This window comes from Cervus elaphus, chromosome 11 (assembly GCF_910594005.1).
Source record: "Cervus elaphus chromosome 11, mCerEla1.1, whole genome shotgun sequence".
In the NCBI taxonomy this organism is placed as follows: Eukaryota; Metazoa; Chordata; class Mammalia; order Artiodactyla; family Cervidae; genus Cervus; species Cervus elaphus.
This window is the reverse complement of record NC_057825.1, coordinates 33,197,404-33,218,243: the sequence shown is the minus strand read 5'-3', so window position 1 is coordinate 33,218,243 and position 20,840 is coordinate 33,197,404. Positions and strand designations below refer to the sequence as shown.

The following is a 20,840-nucleotide window of genomic DNA, read 5'->3' as shown; positions in this document are numbered from 1 at the left end:
CAAATGAGATGATGTATGATGGTACTTAGGACCATGCCTGGCACTCAGTAAACACATTTTTCATCCTGAAACATACACCCACCAGCCAAAGCCAACTCCATGGATATATAGCTTGTGCAGGCTCTGTCCTGGTTTAATCCCTGCTGTCATGTTGAAATTCTTAATAATTTTTAAATGAGGAGTCCCACATTTTTATCAGCTACACTGACCTGATCTAGGGAGATCATGCTTTTAACAAGTTTATGTTGGCTTTACTGTCAATTCATCCAGCTCACGTTGAGGGCTCAGGACCATGACTCTTTCTGCCATAATTCCCTGCCAGGCCACTGGAATGCTGACCACTGCTCCACCCTCTTTTTTTTTTTAATTTATTTTTACCTTTTTTGGTTGTACCCTATTCCCAACCAGAGATCGAACCCATGTGCTTTACAGTGGAAGCGCAGAGCCTTAACCACTGGACCACTAAGGACGTCCCCTTCTGTTTTCTTTTAGAGTCTCCCCAACACTTTTTATTAAATGCTCCTTTTCTCTGAAAAACAAACAAGACAACACAAACCCTCCCCTGAAACACCTTTTCTCCCAGATACCAAGGAATGCATGATTGCTCCTTGGGGCCACCCACTGTTCCTCGGCTGCACACAGCTCTCAGGCCTTTTAATTGACCTGTTGAGTTCACTCTGCAGCTGAATGGTTTTCTCTAAATTGCACATTTATAATGAATTGCACTTCTAAACTTCCTTTCACTTTTTACTCCTACCTTCTGGGTTGCAGCCTCTATTGCCTCGTCCAGGGCACGGTCCCACTTCCCGACCATACCCATTACCCAGCATTACCATATCTAAATGCATATCTATCTAAATGCATTATCTTGGCATTACCATATCTAAAACTCACCCTTCATTCTCTGAATTTTCAGCAGAGGAAACAGGCAACATTCAACCTGCAATATACTTTGGGAAAAGAACATTTTCCCACACTTAATCTGCCTGCCATTTAAAAGCACATTAATGCTGTATTAAGAGGCAAAATGGTAGAGTGACAAGAACCAGACAGATATCTTAGCTCCATCACTTATGGTTATAAAATCTTGGGCAAGTTATTTAATCTCTTTGAGCTTCATTTTCCTCATTGGTAAAATGGAGTAATAATACACCGCATGTGGGGTTACTATGAGAATTAAATGAGATAATGTGTGTAAAGCACCAAGGACGGTACCTGCACATAGTAGGAGCCCAGTAAATACAAGTGATTTACACTACTATTATAACTATTATAGTTAATGATCACTAAGCATAATTTCTGGGTAACACAAATGTGTACACCATGTTAAGTGTATCAGATGCTCCAGAAGTGAGAAATATGACTACCTTAAGATGCTTATGTGAGAAATAACAAGTACAGTTAACAAACCAAATAAGACAAAAAGGTTCATTTCTAATAGAAATGACTTCAAAATAATGAGAGTACAAAACAGCACAAGATAACTTTCCTCAATGGTGACAGCATCATCAAGTTCAACAAAAGACAAGGGGAGGGGAAGCACACAGTAGGATGGGCAGGCTGAAGGCTGGAAGCGGGCAGGAGGTGACCCTCTGGGGCAGAAAATGATGTGGGCAGAGCCGGGGACACTGCTGGAAGACAGAAAAAACACCTGGCTGGTTTGGTTGAGGCAGGACTGATTATGACCAAAGTGGGTGGACCTTGGTGACCTTGGACTCCATCGGTCAGCAAAGTGTGTTGTGGAGGTGGTGGTGATGAGGGGCTTCGGGACTGTGGGGGTTTAGGAGCACATTTACAGAAAGGACTCTGGTCACCCCCATCCTTGGACATGTCTGTAGTCACGGCAGGCTTCTGGGAAGAGACAGAACACGAAATCAGACTCCATAACATGACTCCGACTATGCAGTGCAAACTCAACTGCAGGGCTTAGATGATGAACCTCAACTTGGGGATTGGGATGAAGGTCATATGTGAAACCCATTTCTAGGAAGAAGCGGCAGCTAGGTTTAATGACAGAAGAGGGTGTGATGTAAATAACAGGGGAGGTTTTATGACTGTATGGCTGAAAAAACAGTATCAGGAGAGGAGCCTCCAAATTTAGGACAGAAGAGAGTTTTTATTTTTTTATTTTTTTTACCTAGGGAACAAAATTTTTCATTTTATTTCCTTTAAATTAATTGAAATTTAAAAGCCATCCTCATTCAGCTATGGGAAAACTTTCAAGTGTGTTTGGAACAATTTGGGTATATGGATCTACTTTTTCTATTGTAAATTTTATGAAATCAAAATACAGATCAAGTATTTTGCTGAAAATTTAGTGATCGGATTAAGAAATGCTGTAAGCAAAGTATGTGTTGGACTGCCAGGACTTCAAATGGGAAAGAAAGAAAGAAAGTGAAGTCGCTCAGTTGTATCCGACTCTTTGCCACCCCACGAACTGTAGCCTACCAGGCTCCTCTGTCCACGGGATTCTCCAGGCAAGAGTACTGGAGTGGAGTGGGTTGCCATTTCCTTCTCCAAGAAGAGAGTTTTTAGACATCTTAAGGTAGAGCTGACTGAGACACTGGAGCAGAAGTGAAAATCGCTAATTATAACCAATATCCACTGAGCACATGCTCTATGCTTGTTTTTCACAACAGTCCTGTGAAATCCATGTATTATCCCCATTATTCAGATGAGGAAACAGGGTTGCGCTTCTATTAGACTGGGAAGGACGTCTCTCCCCATCTGTTCTAGAGGGAGGTCGATAGACGAGGAGGTGATCCAAGGTGACATGGAGGGGAGCTGAGGGTGCCCAGGCCCTTGGTCCCAGACTTCTTAGTAAAATGGAGGGAAAGTTCTGGGAAAATTAGAAGTGTTGGTCTGAGCCAAGATGGAGGAAAAGAAAAGCATATGGGAAATGCACTACAGAATCAACAAGAGAGGGCTGAACTGAACATGCCATGTTCGGGGGCCAGTTCTGTGAAGTCAGGAGCAGGGACAGAGAAAGCAGGCTGGGATTGCCAAGGGAGTGGGCACCCAGGGGCCAGGGACGGCCGACAAAGGGGTCCAGGTGAGGTCCAGCACGGCCAAAACCAGGGAGGGTCCCAGAGCAGAGTCAGGTTGGGGCTGAGAGTGACATTTGAATTTTTGCATTTGTTCAAGATACGTTTCTATTGGCTGATAGTGTGTGGAGGCAGGAGGCTCTGGTGGAAGTGACCTGAACTCTGGAGCCTGGCGGACCTGGGTCTGAGGAGTCCTGTGGTTTTGAGCAAGTGGGCTCTGGGTTGGGACGATGAGGGTGCCATTCCCAGGAGGAGGGGTCCCCAGTAGAGGAGTTGGGTTGTGGTGGATGTGCTGAGTTTCGGGCAGGTGCGCAGAGGTGCCTAAGATGTAGCTGCAGACGTGGGAGTCATCAGTAACAGATCACCTGGGGAGAGAAGGTGGGGAAGAGGAGAACGCAATCTGGGATAGGATCCCGAGAGGTGACCACGGAGGAGAGGAGTTAGACAAAGACAAGACCACGGGGAGGAGAGCCAAGAGGAAGGAGGAAGGGCAGTTATGGGGTTAGGAAGCCAAGAAAACCCTGTCACCAAAGCAAGCATCTTTCTGGCTCACTGGCTTCAAGCAGAGGTGAGCTGCCCTACAAGTTAAGACGCCCTCGCAGGAAACTCAGGCTCTCAGGGGTGAGCAGAGCAGGGTAACCTGTAGGTCTCAAGGACAGTGGGCATATCCGCTCGGGAAGCCCGATTTAAGCCGGCCTGGCTCCTGCTCCACAGGTAGGCCCTGGGCTCACAAAACAACCAGCTGCAAGCAAGAACAGGCCTGCTGAGAGAAAGTTCCAAGATTCAGTGTGAAATCCCACATCCCCTCCCCCTTCAGCCCCATCAATAGAGAGCAGACCCGTCGCTGAGCTGCGGGGAACAGTTGGGTCAGGCACCGGTCAGGAGGCTGTGCATCGCTCCCCCTTCCCTTCTGTTGCAAATTCCTGAAGACAAAGAGGTGCCGGCCCTCTCCAGGGCTGGTGGCAGAAGCTCCTGCCGAATCTGGAAAGGCTAACTTCAGAGGACCCGGCAGAGAAAGATGCTTCCTCGGCTCTGGGATTCTCATTCCTGGAGGGGCCCCAGGCAGCAAGAGAGGAATCCCCAGCAGAGAAACTCTCCTGGAGGGATGCAGACCAAGATAGCAACCTGGCCCCCAAGAAGTGCACGAGGAGAGTCACCTGCACAGCGAAGGCTGCCCTCACCTAATCTTCACAAACACTGGGTTGTTCAGATGTTTCCACCATCTCAGTTTTTGAGAGATGAAACAAGACTGGGATCTAGGTATTTTTAGTCCAAATCTCATACTCTTGGGTAACATGGAGAATAGATCTGATGCCAACCAATAGTAACTAAGGGCAAAGCCTCATAGCCTGCGGCAATCCCACCGCAGATTCAGGGTCTCCCAGAGGCTATACTTAAAATAGACCAGAGATAGGGAATTATATACATCAGCCATAACATTTTCTCACTTTGTAATCAGGAATACATGAATACCAAATGGTGGGAGAAATGTAAAAACATGTATGGTTTTCATCACGAAACGACACACATTTTCATAGGTAAGACAGGCCCTTTAAATCCTGAAATGAATTATATTAATTCCCCAGGCTCAACAGATTCACAGGTCCCAGGCACAGAGAAGCAGCCTGCTAGCACAAGGTGACTCCCCTCCCACAGAAGCCATTGGACCCCTGTGGCAGGTAGCACCCAGGCTGAACTCACTTTCAGGAGTGAAATGAACATTTACTGACAGCCTGCTTTGTGCAATGTTCTTAATATTTATTATCTTATTTGGTCCTCAAAATGACTCTATAATTGAAAGCAAGGACTCAGATATCTGTATACCCATGTTCGTAGCAGTATTTTTCATAATAGCCAAAACGCGGAAGCAACCAAGTGTCAATCGACAGATGAATGGATAAACAAAATGTGGTATGTACATAAAGTGGAAGTGGATGTTATCCAGCCTTAAAAAAGAAGGAAATCATGACTCATGCTACAACATGGTTCAATCTTGAGGACATTATGCTCCGTGAAATAAGCCATTCACAAATGGACAAAAACTGTACGATCCCACTTTTATGAAGCTGGAGTAATCAACTTCATAGAGATAGAAAGTAAAATGGTGTTTTCCAGGGACTGGGAGGAGTGGGGAGAATGGAAATTAGTATTTACTGAGTACAGAGTTTCAGTTGGAAACGATGGAAAAGTTCTGGAGATGGATTATTGTGGTGACAACATTGTGGATGTACTTAATGTCACTGAATTATACACTTAAAATTGTTAAAATGAGAAATCTTATATGTATCTTGTGTGTGTGCTTAGTCGAGACCAACTCTTTGTGGCTTCATGAACTGTGACCTGCCAGGCTCCTCTGTCCATGGAGTTCTCCAGGCAGGAATATTGAAGTGGCTTGCCATTTCCTCCTCCAGAGGATCTTCCTGACCCAGGGATCAAACCTGAGTCTTCTGCATCTCCTGCACTGCAAGCGGATTCTTCATCACTAGTGCCACCAGGGAAGCCCCATATATATATATATTATCACAATAAAAATTTTTTAAAAATATATTATTCTGTAGGGTAGAGCTTACTCTTCTCATTATATAGGTAAGAAAAACGGGCTCAGAGGAAATCACGCAGCCAGATGGAATGAGTGTCCATCTGTCTCTGGAGTCCCACGTCTCCTTCACACGATCCCCACATGACTGCGGGGCTCCCAGGCTCCAAGATTCCTCTGTCAAAGGATGGAGGAAAGCCCAAGTGAAATTGGATCTAACTGCAGTTTAGAAACAGGGGTAGGTGGGGCTTGGGCTTGAATTACAAGGCCGAAAGCTGAGAATTGTGCCAACTTCTAAAATTATGAAACGAGGAGCTCCAGGCATCTCTCTAATCCAGAATGATTATCTTCACTGCCGAGCACCCGATTTAAATTCATTGTGTTTAATACAAAGCCACAGAACAGAGCAGGCTGTCTCCCGACATGCAGTTACCATGGAGACCGGAGACGATTCTCAGAGGGAGTTATGTGGCAGAGAGAAAGTGGCTGCCAGCTTCTGAGAAGGCAAGGGGCCTCGGAAAACCATTCTAAAATAGAGCCCAGAGACGCCTTTTGTCATCCTCTTCCTTAGCAAAGCCCCTTCCGAACCCAAAGAGGGGAAGTTTACAGGCAAGCAGGGCATGACCATCTTTATTAAAAGCCCAGGTTGCCCACAGATGCCGGAGAGGAGGGGTTTATCATCAGTCCAGAAATAAACCACATGTAACCCCATTTGCTCTTCTTCCCTCATTTACTCCAATGTTGGCGAGTCTTCATTTTGGTCCCAAATTTCAGTGATAACAGTGTCAAACTGCTGAGGGAGGCTGCCCAGTGCCCACCCTGGTCACTGATGTTGGGGAGTGTGGGCTGGGGTCAAGGCTGGGGAGGTACCAAGGCCCATGGCTGTACTTGGCACGGTATTTCACTCCCTGAGACTCAGCTTCCCTACCTGGAAAGGAAGGAAAAGAAAGCCTGCCTGTGGGAGACTTTAAAGATCATGAAAAGGGTGTAAGGAATGCAGAACTGCTGAACTGACAGCTCAGACTAGCCCTACTGGAGGGGACGGCCTGGAAGCTTAGCTGCAGGTCCCACGGACAGCCAGGCACTGCCAGGGGCCAGCTGGGGGTCTGGGAGCCCCAAACCCACCAGAGGCTCCACAGGCTCCATTCTGAACATTGTATTTTCCACACAGCAGGAAAAATAGACTCTTTGATGGGCTGCTAAGTCTGGGACTTAGAGATTCAGAGCTTGACTGCTTGCCCAAATATGTGCTCTAGTTATCTTAAGCCTGGTAGGAGACTTCCCTGGTGGTCCAGTGGTTAAGACTCCATGCTTCCAACGCAGGGGGTGTGGGTTCAATCCTTGGTTGGGGAACAAAGATCCCACGGGCTGCACAGTGCAGCCAAAAAATAATAAAAAATAAAATAAAATGCAGCTTCTTAAGACTGGCAAAGTGAGAGTCAGGGCAGCACACCAGGAAAGAGATACAGCCTAGGTCTGGTGATAACAAGGGTACCAAACAGCTTGGAAACCTGACAGAGAGAAAGGTTGAGAGTGGCAACAGCTAAATGGATAGAGCTTCAGCCCGTGGAAGTTTTAGCCTAGTCTAGTCTGTGTCTCTTCTCTGCTGACTCTAAATGTAAGACAAAGAGGGAGCAAGAAGGAGCAGAGCAAACTCTTCCCTATGACATCATCACAATTTATTGTACAAAAAGATCTGGATCTTATGAAGATAATATATCAAGATCAATATGTAGCCAAGTACCACAGAAGACAACATCCTTATGAACCTCATCTGAACCCCCAGCACCCAATTAAGTTTCTTTCAGCACACACACACACACACACACACACACACACCCCACAGATTTTTTTCTCTCCAAACAACTAGAAAAATTTAGAGAAAATTCTTTACTTTTAGAAAGGGACCATGCTAAGGGCTGAAAATGTTTATCAAGTGCGTGGTTAATGCACTCAGTTTTACAGTTCTCTTAAGTTTTTAGTTTACAGCTGGCACCAAAAAAGTTTGCTTCCAAGGAGATAGTTGCTTCAAAACAACTTTGAAAAAGGACAGGGACTTCCCTGGTGGTTCAGTGGCTAAGACTCCGCATTCTCAATGCAGAAGACCTGAGGGTTTGGTTGCTGCTCGGGGAAATAGATCCTACATGCCCCAACTAACAGTTCGACTGCTGCAACTAAAAGATTCCACATGTCACAGGAAGTTTGAGGATCCTGTGCACTGTAATGAAGACTGGACACAGCCAAATAAATAAATAAAATGTTTAAATATTAGTAATAATAATAATTATAAAGGGCAATAAAGTAATAAAGCAATAATAATAATAAAGGGCAAGTTGGAAAATGTACTACTGGCTTTCAAGACTTGTAAAACTATAATATGTCATATTGGTATAAAGATGGATTAATAGATCAGAAGAATAGAAAAAAGAGTGCTAAAATAGACCCACACTTATATGGTCAACTGATTTTTGACATGGGATGATCTTTTCAACAAATGATGCTGGAAAAATTGGATAGCCATATGTGAAAAACTGAATATCATATTTAAAAACTAGCTTAAAATGAATCACAGACCTAAATGTAAAAGCTAGTATTATAAAACTTCCAAAAGAAAACATAGAAGGAAATCTTAATGACCTTGGATTTTGCAAAAAATTTCTCAGTTACAACACAAAAATCAAACCATGAAAGAAAAAAATCTATAAACTGACTTCAAAACGAAAACATTTGCTCTTCCAATGGCAGTGTTAAGAAAATCAAGAGGAAAGCCTGAGAGAAGATATTTGCAAAAAATATACCCAACAAACGACTTGTAGCTAGAATGTTTAAACAACTCTGACAACCCAATAAAAAGAAGACAAACATGAGGTGGGAGGTGGAGTGGTGGTGGTTCAAGAGGGAGGGGTCATATGTACACCTGCGGCTGATTCATGTTAATGTATGGCAGAAACGGTCTGTAAAACAACTATCCTCCAATTAAAAACAAACAAAAAAAGAAGCCACACAGTGCTCACTTCAGCAACAGTAAACTTGGAACAATACAGAGATTAGCATGGTCCCCACACAAGGATGACACACGGACTTGTGAAGCATGCAATATTTTTTAGTTATAAGGTAAATAAGTACTAGGGTTGTAATGTTGTGCAAATATTTGTGCTCAGTCGCTCAGTGGTGTCCAACTCTTTGTGACCCCATGAACTGTAGCCCTCCATGCTTCTCTGTCCATGGGATTTCCCAGGCAACCCACTGGAGTGGGTTGCCATTTCCTCCTCCAGGGTATCTTCCTGACCTAGGGAGCCAACTCACATCTCTTGAGTCTCCTTCATCGGCAGGTGGATTCTTTACCACTGCATCACCTGGGAAGCCCAGGGATGTAATGTCCAACATGATAAATATAACTAACCCTGCTGAATATTATAAGTGAAAGCTGTTAAGAGAGTAAATCCTGAGAATTCTCATCACAAGGAAGAAAATTTTTCTTTTATTTTGTATTTATTAACATATGGGATGATGGATATTTACAAAACTTATTGGGGGTAATCATTTCATGCCATATATAAATCAAATCATTATTCTATACATCTTAAACTCATACAGTGCTTATATCAACTATATTTCAATAAAACTAGAAAGAAAAAATATTTGGGCTTCCCTGGTAGCTCAGACAGTAAAGAATCCACCTGCAATGTGGGAGACCTCGGTTCAATCCCTGAATTGGGAAGATCCCCTGGAGGAGGAAATGGCAACTCAAGTATTCTTTTCTGGAGAATCCCTCATGGACACAAGAGCCTGGTGGGCTAGTGTCCATAGGGTCACAAAGAGTAGGACATGACTGAGCAACTAAACTCAGAAAGAAAAAAAATATTTACCTATTCTTTACATTTCATAAAAAAAAGACCCAATGACTCAAAACAGGGAAAATACGCAAATGCTTCACCAAAGACAGACAGAGGGTAAACAAGCACATGTAAAGACAAGCAACACTAGGGAAATGCAATTTAAAACTACAGTGAACTACCACTGACACATCTGTTAGAAAGGCTAAAACGAGAAAGACTGACCATAACTCAGTGATGACAAAATGCGGAAGGAACAGAAAATGTTACAGCTAGTTTGGAAACCAGTTTGGCAATTCTTAAAAAGCTAAATGTACACTGACCATATATTCTAGGCATCCCACTTCTAGGTAATTACACAAGGAATAGTAAGCATAACGTGAAAGTGAAGTCGCTCAGTCGTGTCCGACTCTGCGACCCCATGGACTGTAGCCTACCAGGCTTCTCCATCCACGGGATTTTCCTGGCAAGGGTACTGGAATGGGTTGCTATTTCCTTCTCCAGGGGATCTTCCTGACCCAGGAATCGAACCCGAGTTTCCGGCATTGCAGGCAGACACTTTACCCTCTGAGCCACCAGGGAAGCCCCAGTGTCGACACAAACATACGGATACAGATATTCACAGTAGCTTTATCTGTAATAGCCAAAAACTTAATGCTAAGTCAAAGAAACCAGACCAAAAAAGAAATACATACTGTAGTATTCCATTTATACATAAATATTAAAAACGCAAATTAATCTATAGAGACAAAAAACAGATCAGTAGTTACTTGGAGCAGGAAAGGATTATAAAAGACACGAAGAAACTTTTGGGGGGTGATGGATATGTTTATTATATTAATAGTGATGGCTTTACAGTATATACATATGTCAAAACATATCAAAGTATACATTTAAAAAATGTGTGGGGACTTCCCTGGTGGTCCAGTGGTTAAGACTCTGAGGTTCCAATGCAAGGGGAATGGGTTCTATCCCTGGTTGGGGAAATAAGATCCATCATGCTTCGAGGCATGGCCAAAAACACATATGTGACTTACTGTATGTCAACTATACCTTAATCAAGTTGTTGGAGAAAAAAATGTTAAACACTTTTAAAATATTAAAAAAAAATTTTTTTAATTTTTAAAAAGAATTTTTCTATCGGATTTTTTTTAAGTGGGAAAGGAATCAAGGCATATTCTCCATTAGTTCTCTTTTTAAAATTTTTATTTATTTATTTATGGCTGTGCTGGGTATTTGTTGCTGGGTATTTGTTGCTGGGTGGGCTTTTCTCTAGTTGCAGTGAGCAGGGACTTTCTATAGTTGCAGTGCGAGGGCTTCTCATTGTGGTGGCTTCTCTTGTTGCAGAGCAGGGGCTCTTGGGCACACGGGTTTCAGTAGTTGCGGCACGTGGGCTTAGCAGTTATGGCTTCCAGGATCTGGAGCACAGGCTCAATCGTTGTAGCCAGTAAGCTTAGTTGCCCTGTGGCAGGTGGGTTCTTCTTGGATAGGGAATCGAATCTGTGTCTCCCTGCCTTTTTTTTTTTAAAGTGGCTTCCTGGGTTACCCAATCATGATCTTCTTCATTCTATACATACTCTTCCCAAGAACAAAGTTCACCAACATATATAAAGTTTAATTTTATTTTTAAATATTGAGACCACTGTAGAGAGTTGAAATCTAAAGCAGAAAGTTATTTATAGATTAGACGATGAATTCATTAATCTGCAATGGCACTTCCAACTCTAAAAGTGTGTACGAGTGAGTTCATATGTGTGTACGTGACAGTGAGTGTGTGAGTGTGATACTGTGAGAGAGTATGTGAGAGTGTCTAAGTGTGTGAGTGTGTGTATAGTGTAAGAGATAAACATTGGTAAGTGAGAAAGTTCTTAATAATAGTTGGCCTACAGATTTATCCTCATATAGTCACTAATTAGGGATCTTATAGCTCCTAACTTTTAATTAACAAGAAATAAAAAAGGATCTGAAGGAGAGGAAAAGGTATTGGCGGCAGGGATAGGCTTACAGAAAAATGAGGCAGAAACAACCAAGGAGAAAAATGTGGTGTCTACACATATTTCCACCTGCCAATGGACCATTCTAAGACATGCACCTGACCTTCAACATAGACATATGGCAACTTCAGATTGGAGGCAACCTCAGTGAGGGTTGGGAGAAGAGATATTTCCCACTGAGATTTTTGAACCATTCTATAAGACCATATTCAAATATTTCTTAAAATATTACAAAATATGCAAGCTTTAAGAAAAGAAAAAAGGAAGAAGAAAAAGACAGCATTCATGTACTATAGCATCACCAAAGTATACATACATGATGTATTTTTCTTGATCTTTTTTTAAACCCCAGAGGATGAGAGTATAAAAGCAGAACCTGTATGAGGTATGAAAGGTTTCCAAGATGTGTGGGTTTAATAACAAAGGATACATTTATCTCTATTCTTGAGCCAAAGATTTTAAAAAGCAACAATCTCTCTGTATAGATCAATTCTTTGCAAACACTCTTATTCTAGGAATTGAGGAGCTGCTTGGTCACCATAGGAGATTTCTTCCCAAACTAGATGTAAAAATGTGTAAGAAACGATAGATCTCCTCTCCCATTTGTTCTAAGAAGGGTCACCTGGCCTACATGTTGGCCTGCCAGTTAATGTAGATGTTAGAATGAAAGTCATCAGCTAATTTTCCTAACAGGAGATACCTGATTGGAAGCAGGACATCTTTAAATAGCGTCTGCTACCTGCTGAGTTTATGAGTGGCTGTCTCTGTTTCTAAGAGAAAGAAACGAGAGAGAAAATGATCTAAAAGTCATTACCAGTACTATATAGGCTGCATTTGAAATCCACAACACAGAGTCAACCCTGACTATAGAGATGGGAACCAGTTTTTCTTAAGTTCCTAGTTGATGTCTAACAGCTCCTGAGGAGACTGTACAAATGGATTTTCCAGGGGTTGGTCCTCAATCGGCAGAATCTATCTAACAAACAGTCATATAGTGCTTAGTAAGCACCAAGTACTATCTTTTAAATATATTTTTTATTCTGTTCATTTTTTATTTTTGGCCAGGCAGCTTGTGGGATCTCAGTTCCCCGACCAGGGACTGAATCCAGGCCACGGCAGTGAAAGCGCTGAGTCCTAAACACTGGACCACCAGGGAACTATGAAGTACTATTTTAAATTTTTTACCAGTAGTAACACCCATAAAATATTATCATAATCTCCACTTTCCAGGAAACAGAGACACAGATTAACTTGTCCAAATCACACAGCCAGTAAATGTGGAGCTGAAATTCAAACTCAGACTCCGGTGTGTCTATCTGAGTCTGTGCTCACAACTGCCACTCTATGCTGACATTCATCTATTTCTTGAGCATCTACTCCATGTTTAAAGCTAAATTTGTCTGTGGTGAGTCACAAGTTAGATATAAATTGTGGTCTCTGCCCCTCAAAGTTTTCAAATCAGTTAAGAGACAAACATTACATGGGAAGCAATTAGAAAGCCCCAGGATAACCCATTATTTCAGCTGGGGAGAAAAAAGTGGATTCCTGGAGCTGAATTAGCTGGAGGAAAGACGTGACATGAGCTTGGTAGGTGGTGAAGGTTTATCTGTGGATCGGCGGGAAAGGGTAGCAGCAGGGAGCATGGGATGTCCATAGGGGAGAGGGCTAAGAAAACCCCTTTCCCGGTGAATGGGCACATGTTGGGAGTGAGGACTGAATGGAGAGGAAGGTCAGATGGGGAAGCCGTCCAGGGTGAAGATCCAGGATTCCAGACTAGATAGCAGGGAACCACTGCAAGCTCTCAAGCAGGACATGACACTGTTGGCTAAACCGGGGACACAGGCAGCATGGGCACTACATGGACAGTAGAACAGTCTCACTGCAAAGTCCAAGTGGTTGGAGCAACTAACCCAAGAGACCAGAGAGAGCCAAGGCCAGGCCTAGGGTGGAAGCAGGTAGTCACAGCCTGGGGACCGACATTTATCGTGCGTGTCCTCTGAGCCAGAGACTGGATGAGGTGTTTTTCATTGCATCATATTGTTTAATCCTCACAACGACTGTTTGCAGATGGTAAAAACAGTCAGCTCTAAGGCATTGGCATCAATGTTACTCCTCTAGGGACAGTGGCATGTTAATAAAGCCACCATCTCAGAGAGGCAGAAATCTCACTCCACGGTCTGCCTGATGCGTCGGTTCTGTGATGCCTTTATCTGGTCCAGGCAAGTTTGGAGCCACACACTGTCGAGTTAACTATTTGCATGCAGCCCACAGAGAGGTCCCAGGCTGTCTGAAAGGGGTGACTGACTAGATCTGGGGTTTCAGGAGTCCCTGATTGATAGGGTAAAAAGGGCCTCAGACTAAGAAACTTACATCCTGGTCCAACTACGTCTTGGACTTGGGGCAACTCCTTCATTCTCTCTCCCTATAATACCAGGGTGGGAGACTTCTAAGATTTCTAAGGTAGATTTCTAAGGTCTCTCCAGCTTTTTAGAGGAATAAAGTGAACTTGGGAACATCAATTAATAAGCAAGACCGTATGAGTCTGGATCTCAATAAACAGGAACTATTACTGCAAAGCTAAAAGACTGGAAAGACATTTTAGCTAGAATTAAACAGAAAAGGACAGAATACTGGAGTCAAGAAGAAAGGAAGTGAGCAGCATGTAAAGGTTTAATTCCAAAGCAGCAAGCTTCAATGGCATAATAGTAAAAACAGTCTGCCCAATGGATAAATGGGCTGCTTGGTAAGAATGCTGGCAGGCTGGACGCCAAAGGGAATTTATTTATGTCCTAGCATGTCATATCTCAGGACTCTGACAGGTTTAGTCCTCTGCAGTGGGAGGAGGGGAGAGGGTCAGGACCCCACACTGGGGGCAGGACGTGAGAGGCTGTTCTAGCCTGTGCCACTGAACATCAGCTAGGCTGAGTCCATGCTGGCCCAGCACTTGTCCAGTTAGGACTTGGCTCCCCTTGTGGTTTGACTACAAGAATAGATATCCTGCTGCTGCAGATTTTTAGTTTGTGGGAGGCAGTCTCTGTGACCAGATGGCTCTGGCACAGACAAGAGGGAGATTCTGGGTCCTCAAAGAAAAGGGACAGGCCCAGCTGGACTTCCAGTGATAATACTTGACCATGGCCAGCTCCCAGCTCACTGATCCTGCCTCCTGGGGTACAGACAGGAGGGCAGAACACAGCACAGGACGCTTAGCAAGTACAGGGGTTCTAGGCCCCGGGCTAGGGTTTAGGAGCCTAATCATGGGACCCTATAATGTAACTAGAAGGAGAGAAACAAATAAATAATACTGGGAAGGGTGAGGCGAGGCAGGCTCAGGCTTTCCATGGTGATTCAGGTATCAGCCTGACACATAAGGTGAGGGTTAGATGGGCAACAGGGCTAACAGCCAGGACAACATGCCATTCAAATAGTCGAGAAAGTTCCTTAATAATCCACACATGAGTGTTAGAATCATCAAGGATGCTTCAAAAAACATACTGATGGGGGAAGAGGCAGACCTAAAGACATTGATTTCATTAGTCTGGGGTGAAGGGTGGGGGACAGCAGAGGGGAGGGGCCTGGACATATATTTAAAAAAAAAATTCCCCAAGTAGTTTTACTGTCATTTGCTTTCAAAGGTTGAAAACCATTGGCCTGGACAGGAGTTCTTAATGTATCTTTGGAGGAGTGAGAGGCAGAAAAGGCATCCAGGAAGCTTTTTCCGATTGTCCATGGCTGCCCCCTTTATCACTGTCTTAGTGAAGGGGCTGTGCCTGTAATTGAAAAAGCCTGATTCTGATATTCCCACCAGACCATGGAGAGCCATTGGTGGGGTGGAGCCCAATGGCCTGCATTAACATTCTTCTTATGTAATATTAAATTCACACAAAAGAGTAAATATAATGTATAAGTAGGCTAAGCAGAATAATAATAAAAGACCCCCATGACCCAAGTGAAATCCTACACCTTTGTTAACACAATTGGTGTCACTGGCTCTCCTCCCTCCCCTCCTGTCCTGGGCTCCCCAAGGAGATAACCTCCTTCTTCAGAGGGGGCATTTTTAACAAGCAGGGGGTCCTGGGCCTCTGAGAGGGCGGGGCCTGCAGGTGGGGAGGGTGTGGAGGAGGCGGACAGGAGGATCAAGAGGATCAAGTGACCGGGCTGTGAGCAAGGAGGGGGCAGAGGCTGGGGAGCCAGGCAGAGCCTGCCACAGCCTCTAACAGAAGCAGAGGCGGGCAAAGCATTTGTTAAAGAAGTGCTAGAGAAATCCCTTCAGACCTAGTACAATGGAGTCCCAGATGCTCGCAGAAAAGCCAGCCTTTCAACTGTTTTGTTTTCCCAGCCCTGGCTGCTGCCGCCAAATTGACAAGCATGCAATAGCTCAGGGGGTGCAGAGTTCAAGGCCCTGCAGATCTGTCGGACAAGAACAAAAAGGTGCAACTTGATCTCTCTTTCTCTATAGGCTAATCACACAGGAGAGCTTTTCCTTGGGGCTATTATTCTATTATAAACCCAGCTGCTTACAGCGAATCAACTGCTACCTTTCTCAGAAGGTACGAAGTAGGTCAGTGACGATCTACCAGGGTGCACAGGCTTGGCTTGAGTGCCACAGGCTATATGAATAATTAAACCTACACATCCAGAGATCAGCATTGCCTCTGAGAGCACTTCTTGCCCTAGGAAACTGCCAGGAATTAGAGGTAAGAGGAAGCCAAAAAATCCAGCTGCAGGTGTACCAAAAGGGAGGAGCAATCCAAGAGTGGAGGGGAGTGAGGACCAGGGCAGGAAGCCAGGTCTTAAGAGGCTGGGATGTCTGAGGAAGGACTCTGGGCAGGGTCTCCTGAAGGGGTCTGGGGAGGACTGGGTCAGGGGCTGTGTTATGAAACAGACACTTAATATGAGCTGGGGCACAAGGAGAAACATGCAAAAAGTCTGATCTTGCTTAGGGGGTGGTTATAACAAAGGCCCAGTTTAGGTGACACAAGCAGTCAGACTGGCTTGGGGTCTACGGGCCTTACATTTCCTATAACTAACACCTGGCATGGATTGGGGGTGCCTGAACCTGCAGGAACTGGGAGAAGTGGGACCTTTAAATCACACAGGGGCTTTTATATGTTTTTCCAGAGGCAGCTGCTTCCATGGATGAGAAGCTTGGAAAAGATCAAAAGTTACCCACTGCCTTGTGCAAAGATGCACGTGCAAAGGTCTTCACCGGCCATAAAGAGCTGCAGGCTCTCAGAGGAAAACTCATCACTCCTGGCTAATGAGGCCCTGGCAGATGACAATGAGGCAAAGAAGACAAAGAAGGCCAGCCTGCCCTCCCAGAGGCTGGTAGGCAGTGCAGTGACAGCATGGCATCTGACTCTGGAGTAAAGATTTCTCAAGGAGGGGGAGGGGGGACAGTAACCAGCAAGCCACAATTTTGGAGCAAGGCTGCACCCTGCACACAATTTTTGGTACACACTGCGGAATAGACCCTGGCATGCACTGATGTGGTGATCAGAGTTATACTGATGATAAGTACTGGGGCCACTCTTAGAATCCTGCTGGGAGTATCAATTGTTACAACCAGATTGGAAAGTGATTTGGCAGCATCTCCTAAAGCTAAACATGTGTGTCTTCTATGACCCGGCACTCTCAACCCCCAGGAACATGCCTAGCAGAAATGTACATACGTTTGCTAAATGACATGTACGCAACATTCACAGCCACAGCATTTGTAATAGCCCCAAACTAATGACCTTGTTGATGGTGGGATGGTTGGGTACTACATGGGCTTTTGTACAGTAGAATACTAGTAAGCAATGAAAGTGAAGTAAGTATGATATGCAACAACATGGGTTAATTTCACAAAAATAATACTGAGCAAAGGAAGCTAACACAAGGGGACAGACTGCCTGAGTTCATTTACATAAAGCACAGTCAAAAGCAACCTATGGTGAATACACAGAAGACCACTGACATCTGCCCTTTAAACAGGTGAATTGTATGGCGTGTATATCTCAATTAAGCTGTTATTTACAAAACAAAAAGACTATGGTATTAGAAGTCAGGATAGTGGTTCTCCTTGGTGAGGAGTAGTGACTGGGGAGGAGACACAAGGGGGAATTCTGGGTGCTGGCAATGTTTGGTTTCTTGATTTGGGTGCTGTTCACAAGGGTGTGTTCAGTTGTGACAATTCTTTGTACTTAGAATCTGTGCACTTCTCTATATGTCTGCTATACTTCAATAAAAATATCTGGAGGGCTTTCTGGTGGTCCAGTGGTTAAGAACCTGCCTGCCAATGCAGGGGATATGAGTTCGATCCCTGGTCCGGGAGGATTCCACATGCTGCAGGGCAACTAAGCCGATGCACCACAACTGCTGAGCCCACGTGCCATAACTCCTGAAAGCTGTGCACCTAGACCCCATGCTCCCCAACAAGAGAGGCCACCGCAAAGAAAAGCCTGGGCACCACAACCAGAGAGTAGCCCCCACTTGCCAAAACAGAGAAAGCCCACACACAGCAACAAAGACTCAGTGCAGCAAAAAAAACTTAAAAAATTTTAAAAATTTACCACAAACAAAGCAGGCCTGGCCTGGCAGGGCTCAAGTGCATGGATATGATGAGTTGAAAGTGCTCACTCACTTCAGAAAGGCCCTGTCTGCCACCTGGGTACCCTTGAGAGGACCCTGCTAGTGTGTATGAGGATGGGGCTCCCCATTTCACGAGTCAGGCATCACCTGCAGGGCCAGAGTAATTCTCAGAGGAGAAACTAGGGAGGGTTCACAAAACACCTCTCTTTCCTGGGCTTGGCTCCAGTGGGCAGCTGTGGCCTGGGATATCATCCTCGCCTCAGCACAGGCTGGGCCATGGTCACTGTGACTCGTCACATCTCAGCCTTCAGGGGTCTGATCTGCTGTTCCAGGACGGGGAAGGAGGTATATGCTCAGGGAGATCTTCAGGGCCACCTGCCTGAGGTGGGGCTAGTCTGCAATGTTGCAACTCCAAGGCCAGCCTCTGCCTGCCCCAACCTGGCTCTTCAGGGTGGGTTTGGGGAGCTCCAGCAGGAGGAGCACTGAAGGCCCCAGGAATATGGATCCCAGAGAGAGCACTGAGCATGGGAGAGGGGCTCCCTGAAGACCCCGGAGAGAACAGAGGTGAGATTTTAGGGTACAGGGCCACTGGGGATTTGTGGCAGTGGGCCAAAGTAGGACATAGGGCCGTAGCCCCTGGGCCAGTGGCCAGTGGACTCCTTTTATCCAGGGAGCATTAGTGGCTAAGTCCTTTATAGATCAGACTGTACAAAGGGCTGCTGCCAAGGCCAGGGACTTCTGGCCCTTGACATTCTGATTCAATTCTGCATTTGAAAAAAATCTTCATAGGTGAATCTGACGCACAGTTGGATGTAGAGACCCACGTGGATAAATATCAATCACTTATTCATTCAACAACATTTACTGGTCAGCTACTCTAATTCTAGGTCAGGGTCAGGCTCTAGAAACACAGAAGAATATGGTCAGGCCTTGCCCTTAAGGAGCCCATAGTCTGAGCTTCAGAAAGAAGCTTGCATGTGACAGATAATTACAATGCAGAGATGACACCAATGACAGGATTCTGGAGCACAGACAAGTGATGAAAAAAACATATTTGTGATGCTTTTGAGAAAACGTTAATTTGTCCTGATTTATTTGTTTCACTGGTCTGAATTGTTGTATTTTGCATTGAAGTAGCTCCAGCCCAGCTCAGTAAATCTTAAATATTGTCCATGATAATTCACTCTGGAAAGAGGGCCCACCACCAGTGGTTTCCAAGCTGTTTTTAAAAATAACAACCTAGGAAAGATAGCTAACTATGTCTGTTTCATAATTTCTACCATTAAAATCATCTAGAAGAAGCATATCTATTTTTCACAACTTGGGGGAAATTAATTTAGCTTATCATACATAAAGGACTCCATTAGACCAACCCCCTTCCCCCCACCACCCACATACATGCACAATAACAAACAAAACTAATTCTCTTCCTCTAGATCGGCACTACACGACATAAGAACATAAAAATAAAATCAGTTCCTGGCCTCGGTACCTCACTTAAGTGATAAGATTGGCAAAATGGGCCTAAATGCCTCCTTTTTCCATAATCATGGAAATCTATGACATTTAGCCCAAAATTTCCTGTTTTAGTTGCCACAGTGGCCCCTTTCAAGGCCAAATTTCTTCTTTGAGCAATACAGTGGGAGCACCCTGTTCATGAGAATCTAGCCTAGAGCAGGCCCAGAAACAGAGGAAGCCACCGAGGAAGCACCTTCAGCACCCAGAAGCATTACCTTGGTCCCATGGTAGAAGTCGTCCACGCACGTGGCATTCATGAAGGTCTGGTGGAAGTGGGTGCTGGTGTCGATGCCTCCAGGGATCACCAGCTTCCCCGTGGCATCAATCACCTTGGCCCCTCCAGGGATCATGAGTTCACGGCCCACCTGCTGGATGATGCCATTCTCGATGTAGACATCAGCCTCGTGGGTGCAGTCATCATTCACAACCTTGCCTCCCTTGATGAGAATCCGCACACTGGCTGAATTGGCAAGCATGTTCCTGTGAAAGGTGAGAGGGGGGCATTGGTCAAAGTCCCTTTTCATAGTCACCAAGGTCCCACCCCTTCCTGTGAGAGCCCAAAATCAATGGGCAGAGTTGAGGGAGCAGGGATGGGGAAGAAATTTCTCCATAGCCTGAGGACACGGGTCCTACAGCCAGCTGGGGTCACAGGCCTCTCACTAACCTCACAGCAGGACTACTTGGGAATCAGGACACTGCAGCAATTAAGGTAAAGCTAGAACCCAAACGCGACTCATGGGGTCACAAAGAATCGGACGCAACTGAGCGACTGAACTGAACTGAACTGAGCTGAGAACCCAAAGAAACATCAGTTTTCAGCTTCTCAAGATGTTGTGGGGGTTGTAAAGAATTTTCATATATCTTGTCTCATTTTGGGCTTCCTTGGTGGCTCAGACTGTAAAGAATCCACCCCCAATGTGGGAGACCTGGGTTCTCATTTTATTACTACAACAGTCCAAGAAGTGGCATTTCACAGATGAGAAAACTGAAATTGCTATTAAGCAATTTATGGCTACTAACTAGCCAAGTCAAACCCAGAGGTCTTACATGAGGAATGTCCCCACTAAACCATATATGGTTCTGGAGATATCGGAGGCTCCTGGGGCGTGTCTCAGAGGGCCAAATTCTCCAAGCCTCACAGCTGTTTAATTCATGCCATTCTTCAGATGGATTCTGTGGCAGTTCACCCTCCTGTGTTTGCATCAAGAAGTCCACTACTACACTGAAGCCCCCTAGCTGACTGCATATTGATAAACTCATCCGAGGAGCTTTTGAAAAGCATCCATGCTCAAGCTCCACCCCTTAAGACTCAGCTTTATTTGGTTCAGGCTGTGCCCCCAGA

The 20,840-nt window shown here is 44.8% G+C and overlaps 1 protein-coding gene and 1 pseudogene across 1 annotated transcript in view; one reads left to right on the top strand and one right to left on the bottom strand.

Moving 5' to 3' along the window:
* The window catches only part of DPYSL5 (dihydropyrimidinase like 5), an 87,185-nt gene that overhangs the window by 30,684 nt on the left and 35,661 nt on the right, over positions 1-20,840 (bottom strand). The window contains exon 2 of the mRNA XM_043917385.1: positions 19,714-19,978. Within this exon, the coding sequence (XP_043773320.1) occupies positions 19,714-19,974 (261 nt within the window). The 5' untranslated portion in view covers positions 19,975-19,978. The remainder of the gene's footprint in view (positions 1-19,713; positions 19,979-20,840) is intronic.
* Positions 8,585-8,684, top strand: LOC122704128 (annotated as a pseudogene).